Source organism: Balaenoptera borealis (assembly GCF_965194805.1).
Source record: "Balaenoptera borealis genome assembly, chromosome: 14".
NCBI lineage: Eukaryota > Metazoa > Chordata > Mammalia > Artiodactyla > Balaenopteridae > Balaenoptera > Balaenoptera borealis.
The window spans coordinates 74353864-74370877 of NC_138875.1; the positions used below are offsets into that span (position 1 = coordinate 74353864).

At 46.4% G+C, this 17014-nt stretch overlaps 1 protein-coding gene and 1 long non-coding RNA gene across 5 annotated transcripts in view; one reads left to right on the plus strand and one right to left on the minus strand.

Annotated features, from left to right (window-relative positions):
• Positions 1-2009: 2009 nt before the first annotated feature.
• LOC309610955 lies at positions 2010-13056 on the minus strand. Of its 2 annotated transcripts, none has more exons than XR_014234257.1 (2): positions 12951-13056; positions 2010-10237 (listed from the first exon to the last, which is right to left on the minus strand). It is a non-coding gene; the product is annotated as an uncharacterized lncRNA (long non-coding RNA). The 2 variants fall into 2 exon arrangements; XR_014234258.1 differs by having other exon boundaries at positions 2010-10211; positions 12951-13054.
• LOC309610921 (G protein-coupled receptor kinase 3) overlaps positions 12800-17014 on the plus strand; it is a 124310-nt gene continuing 120095 nt past the window's right edge. For all 3 annotated transcript variants that reach the window (XR_014234232.1, XM_082354475.1, XM_082354477.1), the window contains exon 1: positions 12800-13024. Coding sequence is in view for 1 of the 3 variants with exons in the window: in XM_082354475.1 (XP_082210601.1) it covers positions 12912-13024 (113 nt within the window). In the remaining 2 variants the exon portion in view is untranslated. The remainder of the gene's footprint in view (positions 13025-17014) is intronic.

Consider the following 17014-nt stretch of genomic DNA (forward strand, 5'->3'; position numbering starts at 1 on the left):
AGATAGATGTTAAGTGGGGGAAAGCAGCCCTCTGCCAAAGGTCCTGCCCCAAGACGAGTATAATGAAACCAAGTTGTTTTAACACCTGCTGCCGTCAGTGAGACATGGAAGGGGAAACATCTGCCATTAACATCGTTGTGGTCACACAGCATGATACAATTTGCACACCTTTGGAAGAAAACCAGCAATAGGGTTTTTACTAGGAAGGGCTGCTCAGATTCTAAGTATGGAGGCTCAGGACCCCAAATCTCCCCAGTGTTACTGTCACAAGATAATGAGAAAGAAGCAGCTGCGGAGACCTGAGAGGGTCCCAGGTTGGATGCCGTGGGCAAGATCCTCTGTGATGGGAAGAGAGAGAGCAGAGGAAGGAGAGATTTTTGTTTGTTTTGCATTTGAGAACTCTAAGCAGGATGCAGGCTGCACATCGCCATCTGCCTCTGATTGAATCCATGTAAGTAGTAAATAACATAGTCGCACACCCAGTTTGCGTCAGTGGTCAATATCAGCATCTGAAGAGCCCTTGGGCTGGGGAAAGACGGATGCCCTCTCTCCTGATGCCCAGGGTGGGGCAATCAGGGCAGCCTGGTGCCAAGAAGAGTTAGGAGATCAACACCAAACACTTTATTTTTATTTACTTCGGTCAAATAAATAACAACTAGATTAAGATATAAAACACTTCCAGCCTCCAGAAGGCTCTTTCCTTCCTCTACTAATCAATCCCCACCAAAGGGAACCCTATTCTGATCCCTATCAACATTGATTAGTTTTGTCTATTTTTCAATTTTTTTTTTTTTCAATTTTTGGCCACACCCCACAGCATGTGGGATCTTAGTTCCCTGACCAGGGATTGAACCCATACGCCCTGCATTGGAAGGTGAAGTCTTAACCACTGGACCACCGGGGAAGTCCCTCAATTTCTTATAAATGGTCTTATACCATGTGTATTCTTGTGTGTCTGGCTTCTATAACTTGACAGTATGTTTATATGATTTATCCATGTTGCACAGGCAATCATGGTTTGTGCTTTTCTTCCTGGCTGTGTAGTATTCCATTGTATGAACATGCTACAGTGTATCGTTTTGATAGTTGATAGATGTCTGAGTGGTTTCTGTTTTGGCTGTGAATAAAGCTGCTGTGAACATTTGTGTATAGGTTTTTTAGGTATACAGAAGCACTCCTTTCTGCAGGATATGTATATCTTGGAGTAAAATTCCTCAGACATGGTAAACATGTATTTAGTTTTAGCAGAAACCACCAAACAATTTTCCAAAATGGTCAATCCAGTTTACACTCATACCAACAGTACGTAAGAGCTCCATATGCTCCACATCCTTGTCGACATTTGGTTTTGTTTGTATTTTTTATTTGAGTCATTCCAACTTAAAACTCTGTTACATACATCATTACATGTTATATTATATGGATTTTCCCAAATCTTTATGACAAGTGTTTTATTGTTCTCACTTTCTGAATAAAGAACCAGAGGCCTTGGGAGGTAGAACACTTGTCTTAGGGCACTTGGCTAGTGTATTATAAAGGTGAGATTCAAACTGTGCACCTAACACCCTGGTCTTGGTTCCTGCTGGTTATCCCATGGTCAACCAATCAAGTTAGTGTTTAGGTTGGGGTACTTTGGGGCACAGTCCCCATGGTGTGATTGTATTATTTCATTAAGTATCATCTCTGAGTTTGGGCCTGCACCCTCATTCAATCTTATATTCCCCTGTAGACTATGGTGATATAACTAATTCTTTTTCATCATTCAAAGAATAAAGTTAATTATTTAGTTTAAAAACCACATAATTTTTAAAAAACAAATAGCAGGTTACTTGAACCAGTGACCAAGGATTTTGTGCTCTTCAATGGAGGAAAGATTCCCAAAGTTATAGTAGGCAGACTCTAGGGTGACCCCCTGTGATCCCACCTCCCACACCCTTGTATAGCCCCCTCTCCTGGAGCGTGGGTGAGACATGCAACTGTTGTTTTTGGTTTTTTTTGTTTTTAAAGTATTTATTTATTTATTTATGGCTGTGTTGGGTCTTCGTTACTGTGCGAGGGCTTTCTCCAGTTGCAGCAAGCGGGGGCCACTCCTCATCGCGGTGCGCAGGCCCCTCACCATCGCGGCCTCTCTTGCTGCGGAGCACAGGCTCAGTAATTGCGGCTCATGGGCCCAGCCACTCCGCGGCACGTGGGATCCTCCCAGACCAGGGCTTGAACCCGTGTCCCCTGCATTGGCAGGCAGACTCTCAACCACTGCGCCACCAGGGAAGCCCATGCAGCTGGTTTTTAACCAGCATAATATGAAAAGGGGATGGGAAGTGTAAGGTTATAATGCTCATTTTGAGATGCTTTGATGAAGTATGTGGTCGTGTTGGGGAGACCTGTGTAGCAAGCCTCTGAGTGCAGCTTCCAGGAGCCAAGGGCAGCCTTTGGTCAACAGTCAGCAAGAATCCAAGGTCCTAAGTCCAACAGGCCATTAGGAACGAAATATTGGCATCACCCATGTAAACGTGAAGCAGATCCTTCCCCAGTCGAGCCTCAGATGAAATTGCAGCCCTGGCTGACACTTGATTGCACCCCTGTAAGATCCTGAACAGAGGACCCCATTAAGTCATAACCAGAGTCCTGACCTGCAGGGTCTTTGAGATGCTAAACGTGTATATTGCTACACAGTGATAACTAGTACAAAAGCCTTGTCTCTGCATGGAGATAAAGAATGCAATAAAGAAATCTAACTTGATCAGCCAACAGATCTTATCCAATTTAAGTGCTGGTAATAGACAACCACATCATTCCTGGATGGGAAAGAAACCTCCTATGGAGATGCTTAAGTCCTATAACTCATGACCAGCTGATGAAGGCTTTTGGAATCAAACATCCCATGATGTCTGGACTATAATCCCACAGTCTTGGGAAATCACTTTCTCTCTTGCACATTTGTTGGGTTCTAAGTGTGATCAGGATAGTCGTAACGACTCCCAAGTGGGCTGTCAGTTGTGGCAACATTTCTTGAGCAAGGGCTCCACTGGAGAAGTTTCTTAATCATGTGCTGGGTGTCCACACGGATGGCAACTGAACTGAAGGGGCAACAAAGGTGGGTGAGCATAGGGGAGAGGACAACCTCTGTCAGGTACAGCCCTAGCACCCAGATCCTGCAGAGACCCTGCAGAACTTTGGCCCTAGCTGATTAGCCCCACAAGTTACCATTTACATGTGGCATCTATTTGCATAATGCACACTAGTCCCTGGCACTTCGGAGGAGGAGGCAAAACAGACATTTCTTTGCCCGTCATTCTTATTTGTTTAGAAATATTAAGGCTTGGATGGATGGAGTTATCACTTGTTTGCTTCCTCTCATTCCTATTTAAAGCAGTTTATAAGGAAAGTCCTCCAGAAAAACCCAGCCTCCCCCCCACCCCGACCCCTACACATGACTTTTTGGGGACTATGGTAAAGGAAGGGGAAGGTCATTAACCAGAGAGCTGCCAGAGCTCTCGTTCACATGGTCAACTGGATCATGTCACATCCCTGTTTGACTCTGTCCATGGCTCCCCCTTGCTCCCGGGACGAAGTATGTGCTCCATGGCCCTGCAGGGTCTGACTTCTGCCCTGTCTCAGGGCTCACCTCACAGCCCTTGTTCTCCATCCATGTTCTTTCTGCTCATGTCCTTTCCCCAGCCTGCATCCTCCAGCTGGTAGCCATGCCCTCCCCCTTTCTGCTCATCCTTCAGTTCTCAGGTTACATGTCACCTCCTCAGAGAAGCCCTCCTGAATCCATACCTGATTGGAAGGTCCCTGTTGTAGGCACTCTCATACCCCTGTATCCTTCTGGCACATAACATGATTTCAATGAAACAATCAATGAACTGCCAGTGAAGTCCCCCTGCTAGAAAGTTATTCTGTGAAGGTAGGAGGTACTACCTGCTCCCGCTATCATCCCAGGGCCCACAATAAAAATTTGCTAACTAAGTGATTGATGGAGTGAAGAAATCTATGAACAAATGAATGAATGGAGATCAATGTAATTTTTTGAATGTAACTTTTTATTCTGAGACTTTGATTGGCTTCCCAGAGACTAGGAGAGGAGCTTTCCTCATCTTCTGATAATTATCACTTTAGCTCTGGTGTTTATGGTGGCTGGATTATGATTCCCTCTAGGGGACTGATGTCTGCTCTCAGAGGGGTCAGGTTTGGTGATGCTGGCCAAGAAGGTCGTAAGGTTGGCATGGCAGGGCGTGACATTGGCTGGTCACAGTAACAGGAAAGAGAGCTTTGGGGCTGGAGTGGTTCAGATTTTGATTAAGGAGGAGCATGGAGAAGTAGAGAGGGGTATTTGTGCCTGAAGGTCTAAAGGGTCAGGGGGAGACGGGAGGAAGAGGAGAGGAAGAGAGAAAGGGGAAAGAAAGGAGAAAAGGGCTTGGGGAATGGAGGGAGCCCCAGTAAAGACTCCTTGACAGCTTTGCTTATTGCTCAGAAGTGACTAAGCAGAGTCTCTCTCAGAGAGATGCCAGGGTTGGCATTTGAGCAGAGAATTGAGTAATGGGGGGCCCAGAAAAGACCTCAAAGGAGAGGGTTCCAGGCAAAGGGACAAGGAGTAAAAGCCTCCAAAGCTAGACTCGGTTTGGCCAGAGTGATCCGGGCTCAGTGAGTAGCAGGAAGTGAGTTGGAAAGCACATTTTAATGGGATTTTTATAGCTTATTGCACACTTGAACATGTACTACGTTATTTTGTTTGACCCAGCAGCCCCATGACTTAGAGTATAAGTACATTTAGAAGACAGGAATCAGGGGACCAACCTCTGGGCTCAGACTAAGATGGTAGCTAGACTTACCATGTGACCATTTCTTAATGTATATAAATATCCAATCACTATGATGTACACCTGAAACTAATATGACATTGTATATCAATTATACTTCAATTAAAAAAATAAGACATCCTCTCCAGACTTAAATAAGCTATGAACATTTCAAAGCATGTAATTTTTCTTTCACCTTGACTCACAGTACATTCTTTAGTTAATGTAGCAAAACAAAAACAAAACCAAAAAACAAAACAAAACCAAAAAACAAACTCTAGGCTCAGACTGCCTGGGTTCAAATCCTATTAATTTAGTTATTGTACTTATTTTGCAAGTGACTTCAAATTTTTCTTATGTTTAAAATGAGACCAACCATCTGCATCGTGAACATTTGGGGAAGATTTAATGAGATAGTCACACAAAGTGTTCAGTGTGATAGTTGGCACACAGTAAGCTCTTAATAAGTGTTACCCATTATTACTGTTTCTATTTTATATAGCCAAAGTGGCTTATTTGGAAGAGCGTTTCCAAATGTGTGGCTATAAACCTCCTGGGAGTGATTCTGTGTCTCAGCAGATGCGTGATTTCTTTTTACTGCCTGCCACATTGAAGGTACTCAGTAAATATTTGTTGAATGAATGAAAGCATGACCAAATGTGGCACGGATCAGGCAGAAATAGAAGGCAGAGAGGAGTTTGAAGATAATTTGGTAGGCAGTGGGGAGCTATCAAAGCTTCTTGAGCAGACGCAGGGATGTGTCAGATGGATCGAAGGAGGGAGGGTTTGGAAGCAGGATGAATAGTTGGCAAGCTGTGGGCATCTTCTGGATGAGGAATGAAAGACTTGTTCTAGAGTTTCCAGGGAGGAGGGAAGGAGGACTTTCCTTTTGTTCCTGCTACTGCCTCGGGGGCCTGCAAATCGCCCTGGATGACTCCATGTTGTAACACACCTGGTGCACCTCTACATGTGATGTGCTGGTCTGCCTACTGCAGCCACCTTCGTCCAGGTCTCCTGGATTGCTACCCTAGATCACTCCAGGGTCCCCTCTCATTCACCTGTCCTGTATCTCCAGCCAGCAGACTCTTATAAAAAGGCACCTCTGATGTTGACACTCTTCTCTTTGAAACCTTCCACTGGCTTCCCACTGCCCCTAAGATAGCTTCAATTTCCCGCTGTGGCTCCCAGGCCATGTATAATCTTGTCCTGCTGACCTCTCCTCTCTAACTTGTTTCTCCTTCTTCTCCTCCTTTCTCTCAGGGCTGTCCATTTGGGCTCAGCTGATCTGACCTTTCTCTATCTAACAGAATGCTCCTGTGTGACGCCTGCTTGAACTATTTCAGGGCCTGAACGAAAGCTTCCAGTGTGATCTAGAACATGGCTTTTCATCCTTCAATGTGCCCTGGAATCACCTGGGTATCTTGTTATGGGGCTGATCCTGCTTTAGTAGGTTTGGTGTGGGACCCAAGATTCCAACATTTCAGCGGCTTTGACCCCACCCAGGAGCTTGTGGGAAATGCAGTCTCAGGCCCTGCCCCGGACCTCTGAATCTGAATTTGTACTTTGGCAATTTCAGTACATAAGTGTCTGAGAGTGCTGGTCTAGAGCACCTCTTAAGAGCAGGAGATCCCCTTTCTGGTGGCTCCCTTGTGGGTCAGGGTTATGCCAGGCCTGGCCCAGGCACCTAGGATTTTGTCACTGAGTCTGGCCTGTTGGAATCTACACCCATGAGCTCTGACAGAATGAGACCAGTTCGGGAGCTATTACCTTCAACCAGGAGAGAAGAAGCAGAACTGGCTGAGATGGGAGGTTGAGATGGTCACTGAGATGATGGGAGATAAATTCAGTGAAGCCCTGCAGTCGCCTGGCCTCCATGCTCTCCCCCTGGCCCACCTGGCTAGCCCCCAAATGACTTGTAAGGCATGGCATGGGAGAGCTATATGACTTTTCTTAGCAGAATGGGGTTTGTGGAGGCCTTTCTTTTTTTAAAAAAAATTTATTTTGGGACTTTCCTGGTGGCGCAGTGGTTAAGAATCCGCCTGCCAATGCAGGGGACTTGGGTTCGATCCCTGGTACAGGAAGATGCCACATGCCGTGGAGCAACTAAGCCCGTGTGCCACAACTACTGAGCCTGTGCTCTAGAGCCCGCATGCTGCAACTACTGAAGCCCGCGCACCTAGAGCCCATGCTCCACAACAAGAGAAGCCACCACGGTAAGTCCACACAGCGCAACGAAGACTAGCCCCCTCTCACTGCAACTAGAGAAAGCCCGTGCACAGCAACAAAGACCCAATGCAGTCAAAAATAAAAAAATAAATTTATTAAAAAAATTTATTTTATTGAAGTATAGTTAAATTACAATGTTGTGTTAATTTCTGCTGTACAGCAAAGTGACTCAGTTATACATATATATATTCTCTTCCATTATGGTTTATCACAGGATATTGAATATAGTTCCCTGGGCTATACAGTAGGACCTTGTTTATCCATTCTGTAAATACTAGTTTGCATCTGCTAATCCCAAACTCCCAATCCTTCCCTGCCCCACCCCGCCTTCCCCTTGAGTGGTAGCCTTTCTTGGATCGATATATAATTTCCCAGCTGAACGGAACATGCCCTGAAAGACAGAATCTTAAAGGGAAGGCCACCAGGTTAAGGGCCAGAAGGGACTTGGCAATGCAGAAAAGTTCTGGCCTCTTGTGATTCACATATCCAGAGGTCATCTTCTCCCAACCTGAGAGGGAGACAAGATGGCCTTTCCAGACCCATGGAAAAGCCAAGGCCTGCTCCTGTCTGAAGAGTCTGGGGAGCCCGGTTTCCCAACGTCATTGCTGGACCTGATTTCCTGCCGCTGCTGAGTTCTTGTTCTGTTGGCCTTACCACTGTTTTATCACTGGCATTGATCCCGGTGTGGGCCCTGGCTCCCAACCTCACCTGCAACCCGCCATCAAAGCACCCATAGATACAAGCCATGAAGTTGCAAGGATCACTGGAAAGGCATGACATTGCTGTGCGGAACAGCAAACTTAAAACAGCACAGAAAACAGAACAGACCTCCTATTCCTGAAGTTCTCTGCCCCGCCCCCTACCTCGGGGGGGGTTTTCTCTGCCTCCTCACACTATGGAGTGCCTGGCCTTGGGTCATCTCATTGCTTTCTCTCTCTTAGTCCTCTTTCAAGTTCTCCTCCAAGTCCTTCTGTTAGGCAAAGGGATTTAGTTCTCTCCATCCGAGGCCTAAAGTTCTCAGACCCACCTTTGCAAAGTCCAGGGGCACCAAGGCTCTTAGAGGCTAGAGAGGCCTTCTTGGCCATTAGCAGCAGGAAGAACCAGCAGGGACCTGGTGGTTACCTTTACCAGGAAGCACCCTCTTTATTAGGTACTTGTGGTTTTCAACAGCATTTCCCCCCTTCCTTTAGATTATCTCTGATAGAAGTTTCTTTGAGGCAAACAACCTGTAACATTTTATGCCATTCATTCATTCATTCATTCACTTATTCATTCAACACATATTTATTAAGCAAGGTCAGTGTGCTGAGTGCAGATACCGGAGGAAAATACAGATGTGCTTGTTTCTAGAAACTTGCTGATGGATTGATTGCTCACCTCACCCGTGCATTTGTAGCACCGGTGATTACTAATGCTCTTGGTGTATCCTGATACAGTCAAACAGAAACTCACAAGATGTTTTTGAGAGGTGTGAGTATTCTTCACCATGCAAAGGGATTCACTGTAGGATTAAATAAATCCAGAGAATTTTACAATTTGAAGGGACCTCAGGGACCAGCTCATTCAATCCCTTCATTAGGCAGCAGTGGAAGGTGAGATTTAAAAAGCTGAAGAGACTCACAGTAATTGAGCAGTGCTAAAGCCAGAGGGTCACATCCAGCGCTGCTTTTACGTTCCTGGGACTGGTCACTTTCCATCATGCTGTGCCCAATGTAGAGATACTCTGATGATGAGGAGGATGATAACGATAACATTTTTTGAGCAGCAGACACTGTTTTAAGTGTTTTTCATGTTACAAAATTGTTCTCACGGCAATCTCATTAATACCACTGAGAGTGCCGAGGCCCAGAGAGGTTAAGCATTTTGTCCAAGGTCACACAACTCACAAGTACTGGCGTGAGGGTTCTAATCCAGGCCATCTGGCTCCTGAGCCCAGGCTCTGAACTGTGTCACTCCAAGGCTTCTCTACAGAGAGGGACTAACCAGAAGCCCCTGAAGAGAAATGTGTTTCCACCCACTTATCTAAAGGAAGGTACTTCTGTATTGAATGTAATTTCAGTGCTATGTAAACCAAAGTTTGGTATTAGACCTTCTTGCAGATCTTTTAAGGTAGGAAGTGCTAGGTACAGAACCTCCATTAAAATTTGTAAAGCTTTGCTGTTAAAATAGCATGAGAAGCAGTTCCTATGATGCATGTGACAATGAGCGGAATTGTGATCTAAGTAACAGGTGAACTGGGACAGTGGCCCTGGTGTGGCTGCAAACACCTGCAGACTTTACAGAATGAGATGTTTGGAGATAAACCCATTCAAACCCCAAGTGTGTGCATTTTTCTTGCAAAGCGATAATATTTAGGGGACTGCTTACCAAAAAACCAAGTCTCTCTCAGCAGGGATTGAATGAAATACTGTGATATTAATGAATTAAGCGCAGGCACGTTCTGCTGGTCCCCAAAATGTTTTTTTCATTTAATTTTTTATATTACAGTTGATTTACAATGTTGTGTTAGTTTCATGTGTACAGCAAAATGATTCAGTTATACAGATACATATATCCATTCTTTTTGGGATTCTTTTCCCATATAGGTTATTATAGATTATTGAGTAGAGTTCCCTGTGCTATACAGTAGGTCCTTGTTGATTATCTATTTTATATATAGTAGTGTGTGTATGTTAATCCCAAACTCCTGATTTATCCCTCCCCCTCAAAAATCTTCTAATTGGAGTCTTAGAGTTGACTTTTTTTTCCCATGTGCTTTATTAAGTAGGAAGCCCCAGTAAAGCCCAGAATCTAAAACAAATATGAGTTAGTTCTGTAGTTAGCTTTCTTCCCTTGAAGCTGGTATCAAAATTAACCCCAGGGAGTATAAACTTTAATGCATCCATCTCAGCAACACCTCCCCTGATCTTGGGAAGCCGTAGAAAAGAGAAAAAGAGAACATTATGAACCTTGGGACTCTGAAGTTTTATCAATTATCACAAGCAGCGTGAGCCCAGAGTCATTGAAATCATCTTGGGGAGGGGAGGGTGAGAAACGTACTTACTTGCAACGGAGCATTATTGGCTGAGGACAAATGAGTTGCTATTTGTTTTCTCTGTTCATCCGTAATGATTACAGGCTGGCGTTGGTGTTTAGCGACAGGATCCAGCAGGTCAGTTATGACAACTTCATCACTGTCATTAGCGCCTTTTGTTTGCAGTGAACACGAAAAGCTGTTCAGCATTAAGGGAAAGAAGGGGTGGTGGGGAATGCGTGGAGAAAGTGAGAGGGTAAAGGAGAGAGTCAAGCATCCCAAATTCACACAGTAGGAAGACCAAGGAAGGACACCCTGGGTGCTCTGGTCACACTGACTTCACTGGGGGAGGGGCCTCAGTTAGGGGACCCAATTTTGGACTCTATGTTCTTTTTACTAGAAGAGTCATTTCTTGTGTCTGTAAAGGCTAGTCTTTTTTTTGCAAATTTGGGTTCCTAGAAATGCACTAAGGAGATAACCTTTTGGTAAGGGATCTTTCTGCTTCAAGGGTGGTGTCTGTGAATCAGTATCTTCTCCAGCAGGCGAGGGTAAAATGAAGCAAAATACATAGAGGAAATGCAGTGACCTTTGTTGGGGACCTACTGGGTATCAGGCAAGGTGCATTCTTATGAGTATTATCTCCTTTGTCTTCTCAACAACACTGGGGTCCAGTGGCTTCATTCCCACAGTACTGATGAGAACAATAAAGCACGGAGAGGTAATATGTTACCTCTAAGATCACCCAGCTAGTCAGAGCAGAGCAGGGATTTGAATTCAGGTGTGTCTCTTGTTGCAAACTTAGTACCCCATGCTGCAACCCACCCCCTTCCTCCCGCAAAAAAGAAAGAAAAAAAAACCCACTACCAAACAAATTTCTTAACTGAGTTCAAAGAGGCAAGGTTAAAAATCTCAGTATTCGGAAGACCGTGAAAATATAGGCAGAAGCATGTATTTATTTGACGATCTGATCATGTGAAAGCTCGGATGATAAAAAGACATACTGAAAGAAATTGTACTAATTAAATCATAAAAATGCATTATGCTTTTTTGGGAACTCACCCCTCCTCTTGGGGTGACCCTTGACAAGACTTTCTGTGTTCCTGTATTTGTGGCAAAAAAAAAGTGAGTGGAAGATGAAAGTTTGATATTTGGCTCATGCAAATCTTTGTCTCATTGGTGAATTTTGTGCCCCCTTGTCATTTTGGCTTTCTGCTGCCTGACCAAGGTCCCTTGACTCACGTGCCTACTTCTTACACCCCTCTTGTTCTTTTCTGGACAACTTCACTGAATATTGTGCCTTAGGTCTTGAGAAGCATCTGGTAAAACTGGCCAATTGTGATGGGAGGCATACAGGGAAAAACATCGAGGTGGGGCGGGGGTGGCTCTGTGGGAGAGGGAGAGAACAAAAGAGGGCAGGGTTCTTGTGATGACCAAATCAGGCTGCTTCTGCTGTGACATTACATTTAATGTCCAAAATTTGACCTTAACCATTTCTGATGAACTCTGTTGACCATGTAAGCTATTGACAGAACATTCACTCAAATCCTAGTAAAGTTGAGGTTCCTGGTACAATGTGACCTATGTGGATGAATTTAAAGGATTTTTAACTGATTAATTCTCAGCTCAAGTCTTTTTAAGACTTCCTGGATGCCCTTAACATCACTCCGGCTGGAGTGATGCATTCTGAACGTGCACTTGTGTGTACCGCTGTGAAAAAATAAGAAGTAAATGAAAACCCCAGGCCCACGTGGGGAGTGGTGACACCAGACATCGAGACTGAGGATCAGGAAGCTGGAAATTCCCTCCTGCCTTGGTGTTTGGCCTCTGGCTTTTCCACTTCCCCTATATCACCCTTGTGGTGGGTCTGTGCTCACAGTAGGGCTCCCCTAATTTGATGGTAAAAACCACAAGAGCCAGAATACTAGTTCTCGTTCTCAGCGACCATTTAAACATCCAAACCCAAACCTTTGCGTGCAAGGGCGCGGTGACCACCTTGGGCAGACAGCTCCTCTACCAGTGGGCTCCTAAGGGCAGGTCCGCTCCCACGAGGGAGCTCTCACCCCACTTTGCCCTCATCAGCTTGAGACTAGCAACCTTCTCCGGCTGTTAGGTTTCTCTTTGCTGAGTTTACAGGGGGGTGGAGGGGGTGTTCCGGGTCAGGACTGAAGCTTAGGGGCTGGGCCGCGGGGCGCTGTTCACGGGTGACCCGGACCACAGGCTTCAGCATCACCTGGGTAGACAGGTGGGGCACGCGCATTTCTGGGGCCACCCCAGACCTCCTGGAGCATGCTGATGGCCACTGTCCAGTTTGAGACACTGGCACAGAGACCTCCCCGCTGTCCCTTGGGTGGTGGGCGTTGGGTCCAGGGCGTCCCCTGCTCGCAGCGGTCCCGGAGGAGAGGGGGTCGTGAGAGCGCAGGGAGTAGCGGGCGGGAAGTCGGGAGGAGGAGGAGGAGCAGGAGGAGGAGGAGGCGAAGGAGGAGAGGAAGTCCCCCGTGGCCACCCCGAGGGGAGGGCGGGACGGTGCCCGCAGGGGCCGGGTGGGCCGGGCCTCGCCGCTCCGCTCGGGCGCGGAGGGGAACTGGCCGCAGGGCGCGCGCTCCCCGTCGACCCTCGCGGAAGCGGCGGGGGCGGCGGCGCGTGCGCGGGGCCGCGGGCGGCGCGCGGGGGGCGGGGCGGGCGCGAGGCTGAGGCGCGCGGGGCGGTGAGCGGGGCGCGCGGGGGGGGTGCGCGGCGGGCGGGGGCGGGGGCGCGCGGGGGGGGGCTGCCCCGGGGCGGCCCCCCCACGTCGGGGCGCGGCGGGCGGCGGCGGCGGGAGCGCGTCCCGTCCGGGTCCTGAGGAGCCGCCGCCGCCGCCGCCGCCGCTCGCCAACATGGCGGACCTGGAGGCCGTGCTGGCCGATGTCAGCTACCTGATGGCGATGGAGAAGAGCAAGGCGACCCCGGCCGCTCGCGCCAGCAAGAAGATCGTCCTGCCCGAGCCCAGGTACCGGCTCCCCGGGCCCGCGCCGCCCCCCGCGCCGCCGCCCCCCGTGGCCGCCAGCGACACCCTGCGTCCGGGAGGGTCGGGCGCTCAGCCGCCGCTGCCCCCTTGGCCGGCGACCTCGGGGAGCGGGCGCTGCAGGGCCGCCCTCGCCGTTCCCGTCTCTGAAATGGGGCATCGGAGGGCTGTTGGGGGGACTCCGGGAGAGAGCGCCCCGAAGTGCCAAGCGCGGCGCGTGGCGCGCAGCGAGCGCCCCAGCGAGGTGTGGTGAGGATGTGGTTGTGACTTCGCTGGACCAGCTCCATCCCTGTCGCCCCTTCCTGCCCCATCTCTGCCTCTCGGTGCAGCTCCATCCCTGTTGTCCTCCCTGTTTCATTGCTGTGGCTCCCTCCTGCCCCATCCCTGTCCTTCCAGCCCCATCCCTATCCCTGGCCCCACCTCTGTCGTCCCTGTCCTCTCCTCCAGCCCCAACATACGGTCCCCCGCCTGCCCCATCCCTGTCCCTCCTTCTGCCCCATGCTTGTCTTTCCCTCGTGCTCCATCCCGGTGGTTCCTTCCCTAGTTTTTGCTCCTGTTCCCCATTCCAGCAACGTCCTCTCCTCAGCTCCCTCTGGGCGCCTTAGCTGGGGAGTGCAGGCGAGTTGCCTTTTGCCCCAGGCACTTAAATTGGTGTTTTCAGTGCTTGCTCCCCTTGAGGTCCACCAGTCCAGTCAGCTTCCTGCACCCCTTTTCTCTTTGGTGCCTCCAGGCAGTAAGGAGTGGATTCTGACCCACCCGATTTTCTTTTTGCTACTAAGTGTGTCACCTGGTGACAGATCCACTGGTGGCACTTTATTAAAAGGTTGAAATGGGACTCACTTAAAAAGGCATGTTGAATGGGTGATTCCAAGCAGGAATTTGTTGTTTAAATTACCAGCAAAGGGGCCGATTGAATTGACGAGGGTCTTGGTGAGGTCCATACCAAGTTGTAATTTTTGTCTCAAAAATGATTTATTATTGATGAAGTAGTAAACGACTTGATTAGTTCATATCATTGGCACCACCCCAGAAAATATCATGCATCAAATTAATAGTGAGTTTCAAATAGTGTATCAAAGGATTAGGGTTGGATTTTTTTTCCCCTTAGCTTTCCTAATTAACAACATCATGAGTGGTACAGCAGATGTGTCTCCTTGACACTAAATAGCTCTTGGTCGATTGATGATAAAAAGAGGCATCTTCTTTATGATGAATTTAAGACCATGCTTTTTTGTAATGTATGGGAATCTAAAACCAAAGCTATTCTCCATTTGAAAACATCAGTTCTTCAAGCGTCATATACATCTAAGATTGCTTAAATGTTACCTTGACATAAGAAAAAAAAAATCTTTCTTGTGATGCTGAGGGATCATCAGATTATTTTTACAAATCCCTGAGTCCGAGCCCCACGATATAGAAAATATCTTTCCTTTTGCGTTATTCGTTGTGAAAAGTCAAATTGTGTAAATGAAGACATGCTTCCTGGATGTTTTTGTCTCGCTTGCCCTTCATAGCCCCTGCCTCTTGTACATTTTGTAGGGAAAAACCTACTTTGATGAGCGAAGACAAGCAGGGAAAGTAAGGGAAGAGTGGAGGCCTTTTGGAGTGTTGTGAAAGCAACACTCCTGTTCCAGACTTTAACATATCCGAAGCTCACTGACGATCAGTGCTGTTTAAAATTTCTGGCAAGTGGGAAACTGTAAAACAGTAACCCCCAAATGAAACCTGAATTTCATTAAAAAAAAAAAACCCTCTACATTTCTATAAATGTCATATATAATGCTTAATTTCTTTTCCTCTTTTTCTTCCTTAAGGGCAGGGAGTCCCAAATATATAAAGTGTCTATATGTAAAATCAACAAATCTTAACTCATGGACAGTTTTTTTTGGGGGGAGTGATATATAATATTACTAAAATTAGGAACTCCTGTTCATTTTTTTTCTTGGTGTTTTGAACTTAATGTGACTTCTGCTTTTTTTAATGTCCCTCTTAAGAACATACTTATGTGCTTAGGGTATTCACTTGTGTGAAGGCCTTTGTTTTCGGTGGCATTCTTTGGTAGTGCTTTCTTTTACGGCAGAATTAGTGACCTGGGAGCAGATTTCTCATGACATTTTAGAATTGAGACATATCAACAGGAGAGTAATTTTAGGAAGCAGCTCTTTAGTAATTGTTATTCTGTTGCTGTTTTGTTTTTAAATAGACTCTTGAATTAGGCCATTGGAACCTCCTCCAGAGATTCTAATTTGTTTTGAGTTTATCTCAACTGGGTTTAGTTTTGTGCTGTGACCATTTACATAGTAACTGCCACTCCTTGTGCTGTGTTAGGATTCTGGTACATAGAGATTATGAGGTAAAACATCTTGCACATTTTCCTCCACCACTGGATGGCAGTTAGTGGCCTACCTGCTCGATTTTGGGATGGGGGTGAGAGGTTGGGGGATTTCTAGCTCTGGTAAACAAGTTAATTTCATGTTGAACCGCCTCAGCATGGTGACTCAAAAGACTAGTGTGATTTCACTCTTTGGTAAAGGATACACGTAACATGTTTTCTGATAAGAGTTTCTATTTCAGCTTCATTTTGGGGTAAGCCCTGTGATCACCAGCCTTTGGCATTCTTGAAAAAGAGGTTTAGCTTTGTATTTTCAGTATCTAAATGGGAAGCATAAAACTTGCCATTGGTCTATCCCGAGTGACTTTTCTTTCCAGCTAATTATTTGAAGCCACTGAGTATTCTGTGTGCTTCCTTATTTCACTTACTTTGCCTTTCCCCCAGTTTTGCACAGAAAGGCAACAGAATGAAGCAATATCTAGCTAATTTCAATGAAGTGCGGGGTGTGCAGTCCCCTGCCTATTATGGGAGAATCTCAGAAAATGGAACGTTCCGCCCCGGAGAGATTTTGCTTCTCAGAGATGGCAAGAGGCAACCATTTTGTTAGGCTGACACATTATTCAGTTAACGAATCAATGAGTGCAAATTCTGTAAAAGTTGCCTACTTGTTCAAATTATATAGCTGCTTTAGTTTACTGAAACATTTGTCGAGCTAATGTAGCTGATAATGGGATCTATTGGTAATAGTAAACTGTGACCCATGGACGCACTGTGCAGGCCCAGCTCATTCAGATGTGCATGCCAGTTGTTTTATGCCATGTTAGAGAAGAAACACTTTTATTTAATAGGGTCTAATTCAGAAGCCAAGGCCTACAAAGAGTCAGCATCTTAAGCCCTGGAGGGTTCAAGGCAGCTTTTCCCCTGGGCTCATCACTCTTGTAGCTTTTTCCGCACAGAGTGAAATTCAGTTGACTTGAGGTCACACACACTTGCAAGAGGTTGAGTCGCATAAAATCCATCTTTCCTCTGGCGTTTCATTTCTTTTCAGTGGACATTGAAAATTTGGGATCATCCATCACAAAGCTTGTCCTTTCCAAGTATTCACACGCTATGATAGGAAGGTCTGAAAACATTTTAAAGAGCCTTTTTAAGTTTCCGGGAGCATTTTAGACAGTCCTGAAAAAGGTGTGTGATACTGTTTATTCCATTAATTCAGTACCTGGTTGTAGAGGTGTTTTCCTGAGCCAAGCAGAGGGATACTGTGACCACCCTGGCCACAGCCTCTTCCTTCAAGGGGCTTGCAGTCTAGTGGCAGATACACTGGGAGTTGAGAAAGATGTTTACTTTCATGTGCAATTGCTTGATGATTCTATTTAACTGTGGACAAATAGCACGGAGTGGCTTTTACTATTCTATATTCACGGAACGCATTATATCTGCTCAGTGTCTTACAGTAATTTGTTAATGATCTCCTTTGAAGAACTATTTAGCTGTAATATATATAGTAATATGGTAGTGTGCATCTTCCTATTTTTAAAACTATCATAGGTAATTGGTCTTGAAAAATAGCTCTGTTTTCTTCTGATGTGGAAATGGGGTTTATTCTGTAATTTCCCCAACTCCAGTTAGCGAGTAAGTGGTGG